Consider the following 6,000-nt stretch of genomic DNA (forward strand, 5'->3'; position numbering starts at 1 on the left):
GCATTATAAAGTCAAGTTTGATCTCTTGGGAAACATTTCCTTCTGTCTACATATTAGAAGATAAAATGTGGGATTCTAGTCTATAAGACTGAGGAGAGGGTGTATAACATCAGGATGTCCTTGCTCTCTTTCCGGATGTTAAATGTGGACATAGGTGCTGCCTTAAGTGAAAAAGGACAGGAAAACATTGAGTGAATGCATCAGGGATGTTTTCTCTCTCTTGCTGTAGGGACCTTGCTCTTCCTCAGCTTAATCCTCTTCGTCTTTACCCAAGAACCTTACCAGTGCCTTTTCCAGCTGGCCCAACCCAGTAGTGTTATGATGGCAATTCTGAAGAAGCTACTTGAACCTGGCTTCTTGCAACATTTGGCCCAAATGTGAGTAATCAACAATCCAAAGTTTACCTAAAGAACAGACAAAATAGACACAGCAGAGAGTTACACTCGATGGCCTAAGTGCTGTTTTCCGATTCTGTAAACACAACCATAAGATGCAATAAAACATTTTGGGGAGAAATGGCATTGTGAAGCAACATGCTTTTCATTCACCCAAACACTACTAACATCACACAAAACAATCATATCTGCACCTAATGTTGGCCTCATTCTTCAGCAATGCTTTTCAAGAAGGATCTGCCAACAGGGACAAATATGGAACGATCTGAGCACCCCACTTCCAGATGTTTTCCTAATGTGATCACTTTTGAGAATATTCTAAGTATATGCAGCATAATTTGTTTTCCCATGAGGTCTCACACTAAAGATTCTAAGTTACTGGACTAAAAAATGAATTCTTAATGTCTTTACCCATTCCAAACTTTCAGCACCTGTACTCATATTCTAATTAATATTCCCCGTGTTCCTTATTATTATATTATCCCGATAGCAGCAAATATGGAACCATCTGAGCACCACACTTCCAGATCCTAAAAATTACAATTTAAATAATGGATGCAGAAACCAAGAATTTGAGATAATTTAGTTTGACATAATGTTTTGTTTGTTCTCAATGAAACATGTATAGGATTTCAGTCTCCTCTAAGTTCATCTTCAGAGGATACTTGGCAATGGATTTTTGGAGTGGTAATCCTCCAGTTTTGGAATATCCTCTCAGCAAAGGTAGCATCTTTAGTCCCCGTTGCTACTAGGTGGCAAGATTTAGGAAAACAAAAAATGAGACATTATTCTCTTTATTTCATTTTTTGGATGTGGGGAAAGGCATTTATATTCTTCCGTGGTATTTAATATTTCTGCAGTGATATTGTAAACTTCTTGTTACTGCTTGTACTCTTACCAGGGCATTACTTATTATTCTATATTTTGTTCAGGTTTTGAATGTGTTTACATCAAACGTTGGATTTCCATTGTAAGACACTTTGAGACCTTTTGAACAGGAAGCACTCTAAATAATAAATAAATAATACTTTCTCCCTTGAAAGGCATACCCTAAAATTGAACAGTGACAAGCCAGGGAAAAGTGGGTGGAACTTGGGAAGTTGCCGCCTCCTAAATCAGACCATTGTTCCATCAGATGCTGTCTGCTGCACCGAATGGATGGTGCCTTTCCCATTCCTGAATGAAAATGTCAGGCCCAGAAGCAGCCCTTTCTTTTTGCATGGAAAGCTCTACTGCTGCACTGCGGCCCTTCCTTAACTGCAGTTACTGCTTTACTGTTAACTTTTTGCATAAACATTTCACTTGCCTTAACATTTTCTGAAGCCACTGATGCTTGTGACTGCAGTTGATGTACTAAATCTGATGGAATTTGATCAACATAATGCCTGATTTGCTGCTCTTTTTCTCCTTATTCCCCAGGCAGGTCCAGGACAATGATCCCAAACTGGTGCCCACTGTTGTGCTCCAAGTCTGTCGGCTATTCTGTTTCCCGTTTGCTCTGGATGTAGACTCAGAAACTTTAGAATATATCATAGCAAGCCTGAGGGACTCTCAAATCCCCGCCCATTTACTCCAGGTAAAATCTATTCCAGCATTTGCAAGGGAGTGGAGGATGTCAGGGGGAATAGCCTTGTAGCTCCCTATCTGTGCCCTGACTGCTCTTTTTCCTGTGTTTCATCCTGCTCCCCGGCGCTTGCGAAGAGGCCTAGATAATCATAGAGAAGTTGTAAGATAGAAATTCCAACCTTTGGAAAACATAGATGGATTCTGATTTTGCTATGTTGTTTTGCATAAGAATATCCATCCATTCCTGGACTCCTTCCTCTGCTCTTTCTTAGGTCTCCATTCAACATCTTCCCATCTCGGAGACTGAGTTGCCTTTGAGCCTTTTGTGCCGCTTGGTATTGAGTGATGAGGGAATCATTGGCCAAGTGGTAGAAATAGCCACCTCAGAACAAGCCATTGTTTTCTTGTTGGCCATTTTGCTTTCAGATCAGGTAGCTATTACCGCAGACCTGCTCTCCCTGCTCACTCACATAGCCCGGGCCAGTCCAGCTCACTTGCCTTTCCTTCAGAGGCTCCTGATTGACCCCGATTCAGCTTCTCAGCTATTGGACCATGTGCTTCACCACCGGGATTGCCTGATCCGAGCCAGAGCTTGTAGCCTTGTAGGCAACCTATTACGACATGGACAAGGATTTCCTCAGACACTGTGGCACAAGGTTGGGCTGCAGGAACTTTTGGTGGGTTGTCTTTCAGATGAAGATGAGCACGTGCGTTGCTCAGCCAGCTTTGCCGTTGGTAATGCAGCTTACCAGGCTGGTCCTGTAATGCAGGGTTTTAACAAAGCTGTGCCTTGGCTTGTTCGGCTCCTGAGAGATTCTCAGGCAAGGACACGTTGCAATGCTGCTTCAGCACTGGGCAACTTGGGACGACAGTCTGTGGAGGTGGGAGATTTGCTGATCCAGAGCCGAGCACCTGAACTTCTATTGGATACGGCCTGCCATGACTCCCATCCTGCTGTGCAAGAGGCAGCACTCTTTGCTTTACGCTCCATTGGTCAGCAGTCCAAGATTCACCAGGTACAAAGTCTGTAAGTTTGAAGGGTGATGATGGATGAGTGTGAACTCTGGTCCAGTGAGGAAAGGATTGGAGACTGGCAGTACTTCAGTGTGGACACTCAATGCACCATAGAAGTTTTCTTCTCAAACTTTATGTGCTAGGCAAGAATTAAAATATCATGCATTAGATCCAGAAAGGGTATTGTATTAGACAGTTCTTTTTAGTGTTAAAGAATGCCATTCTAAATACTGGCACCCAATGCTATGGAAAATGAAAAGTCCAGAATATTTATTTAATCTCATTTTGCCTCCTGATTTCTATTAATGTAAGACTGGCTCTCTCTACCCTCTCTCTCAGTTAACTTACTAAGCAGCCATCAGTAAGCCTTCTTCTTTTTTTTTGTACAACAATCACATGTGATTGGGAATGTAAAATTAATTTTATGTTAGCTAAGCATAGGAGTTTAGTCCTAGTATGAAGTGTTAATGTATTTTGATAAGATATTTGTTTTGTAAAGAATTCCTGTCTCACAAATGTTTTGTTAATGAGGTACAATGGATTTTTATGTAAGGATATATGATCTAACTTTTCTGGCTGCTAATTTGGGGAGGGAATAAAAGAGGCTATTTGGAAAAATAGAATCCTTGGTATTCCCTTAGTTTGGTTGTTTGCTTACATATGTCTCAATACCCAACTAGGTAATTTCATCAGTGTTGGTGAATGTGGGGGTTGTTCCCTGTTTATGTAGAGTAGCTTGCCCTGCCAGTGTTGGTTGGGGTGATTGTTTTTTTTTTTACTTAGTAATTTCTAGATTAGGGTATTCTTTTCTGCTTAACTGTTTGTCTGATATTAATCCTGTTTATCTGGATTTTGGCTGTTGATAAGGATGTATTCTGGTATTTTTGTTTCTGTCTTAGTTTTGTTGTATTTTGAATGATGACTGAATGTGGTCTATCTGTATGCGTCTATTGATGCTTGATTTGTCTGAATGCCAAGCTTCCAGGAATTCCAAGCTTTATGGATTTAGTTTGTTCTAGGCTGCTCTGTTTACCAGTTGAAACTATGGTTGAGTCTGTCCATGTGTTATGAGATTAAGGAGTCTTCCCTCTGCTTATCTTCTCTGCCTGTATGTCCGACATGGCAGTTGCTACACCCTTACATTCCACACTGTAGATGACTCCTGTTTTTTTCTTCTTCTTGGCCTAGTGAGTCTTTTTGATTTATTTAATATGTTTTGGAGGACTTGAGTAGGTTTATGTGCTACAATGATGCCATGTGGTTGTAATAGTTGGTTGTTTCTAAGATGCTTGATGGTAGTGTTGTTTTCATAGCTTGTATTGGTTATGCTATTGAGTGGTCAAACACTTTTTGATTTAAGTTGCATGGGTATTCATTTTGTTAGATGTTGTTACATAGGCATTGTTTACTCTTTCTGGTGTTTTGTGTTGCTGCACTCTTCTGAATAATGTTTTTACATAGCTTTACTTGTGGGAGGTTGGATTGTTACTTTGGTAACACAGTACTTGTTTTATGCAGATTGTTTTTTGATAGAGAGTTGCATTTCAAATTTGCCATTGTTTCCTTTGCTGATGAGCAAATTCAGGAAGGATAGTGTGAGGTTTTTTTCTTCCCTTGTGAATTTTATTCCTTTTAAAATGGAGAATATTTTTTAAAAGAATGGATTTGTGAAAATACAGCCCTAGATATCTAAATAACTATTAGTTTCCTTTCTAGGTACTGCTGTCACTCCAAGCAACTGAAAAACTGGAAGCACTTTCCATTCATGGATCTCAGGCTTCTATGAATAGTAGTCCTCGGCCCACATCGAGGCACTGTAAGAAACTGATACATCTCCTACAGGCTACACACATTGTATAAGATCTGAGGAACAGATACAACTGTCCGCTTTTTTGTAAAATTTTAGGTGTGGGGACTATAAAGTAGTAAACTCCATTGTAAGTACTTTTTGAAATAGATTTTAATGGAATATCATTTGATTCTTGCCTTACTGAGATTAGAAACAGCCATCCCAAATCTTCCTACAAATTGTTTTTTTTTAAATCCAACACTATATAAACTGCCTTCTGTAATGACAAGTCTATGCATATACTAATTCTTTTCTATTGCGAAGCTATGCTGTACTGTTGTCCAACGTCTTGACGGCCATTCGTGAAGTTGGTTCTTGTGACAGTTTTCTTTGGAATGCTAATGGTAGACATCGACCAACATCCAACTGTCTCTGCTGAAAAGAAGAAAAGATGTTAGTAGCATTGCTGGCTAAAATGTTCATTTTCTTTTAGTTTTGTAGAATAACACAGGATAGAAGCTGTAAGACATTTTTTTAAAAATCTTGAATAGGAATAGAATTTTTACTTGAACTGACTGATCAATTTTGATCCAGCTCATGAAGGCTGGATCCCATTTTTATTTATTGAGAACTGTTCTAGAATACTTCCCCGGCTAATCTCCTGTCTTTATTATCAATATTAAGTCTTTGTAATAAAAGCTGGTGCTGATATTTGGTTTTCTTGGTGCTGATATTTGGTGTTCTATTAGAAAACTGTAAAAGATACTTCCGATTTTGAAAAGTGAGGGCACGCTTGTCCTGTGCCTTAAGTATTGAAGGATTATGATAGAAAGACTATTAGTGTATTTTTCTAAATAGAAGAGAGAACAGATTGAAACAATACCGAGAGCAGAGACTTTCTTGAACTGAACACTACCATCTAAATTTTAATGTTCTCATACACTTCTCTTCTATTTCCTATTTGAAAATTATACTTTTACCAAAGATCTTCAGGATGGTACAAGAATTCTATTTTTCTTATCATTGTAAAGAAGCATAGAGCACTTGTCAACTATTTTTATAAGCTTAGTAACCTTCAAGACACTTAAGAGGTCCTTAATACATCGCTCTGTGTGGTGAAATAAAAGGACATTTAGTATGAAAAAGAACTACACATATATTTTTTCTAAACATTGTTCTTCTGCTGAGGGTTAATCAGATGCAACCTTCATTGATAAGAGACATAATTACCTGGAT

General features: G+C 38.9%; 1 protein-coding gene across 1 annotated transcript in view; it reads left to right on the forward strand.

The window, feature by feature from the left end:
- Window positions 1–5,475, forward strand: part of STK36 (serine/threonine kinase 36) — a 35,188-nt gene extending 29,713 nt beyond the window's left edge. Inside the window, exons 25-28 of the mRNA XM_032217392.1 lie at window positions 230–377; window positions 1,815–1,971; window positions 2,234–2,977; window positions 4,692–5,475. Of these exons, the coding sequence (XP_032073283.1) occupies window positions 230–377; window positions 1,815–1,971; window positions 2,234–2,977; window positions 4,692–4,835 (1,193 nt within the window). The 3' untranslated portion in view covers window positions 4,836–5,475. The remainder of the gene's footprint in view (window positions 1–229; window positions 378–1,814; window positions 1,972–2,233; window positions 2,978–4,691) is intronic.
- The last annotated feature ends 525 nt before the right edge of the window (window positions 5,476–6,000 follow it).

Source organism: Thamnophis elegans, chromosome 1, assembly GCF_009769535.1.
Source record: "Thamnophis elegans isolate rThaEle1 chromosome 1, rThaEle1.pri, whole genome shotgun sequence".
NCBI lineage: Eukaryota > Metazoa > Chordata > Lepidosauria > Squamata > Colubridae > Thamnophis > Thamnophis elegans.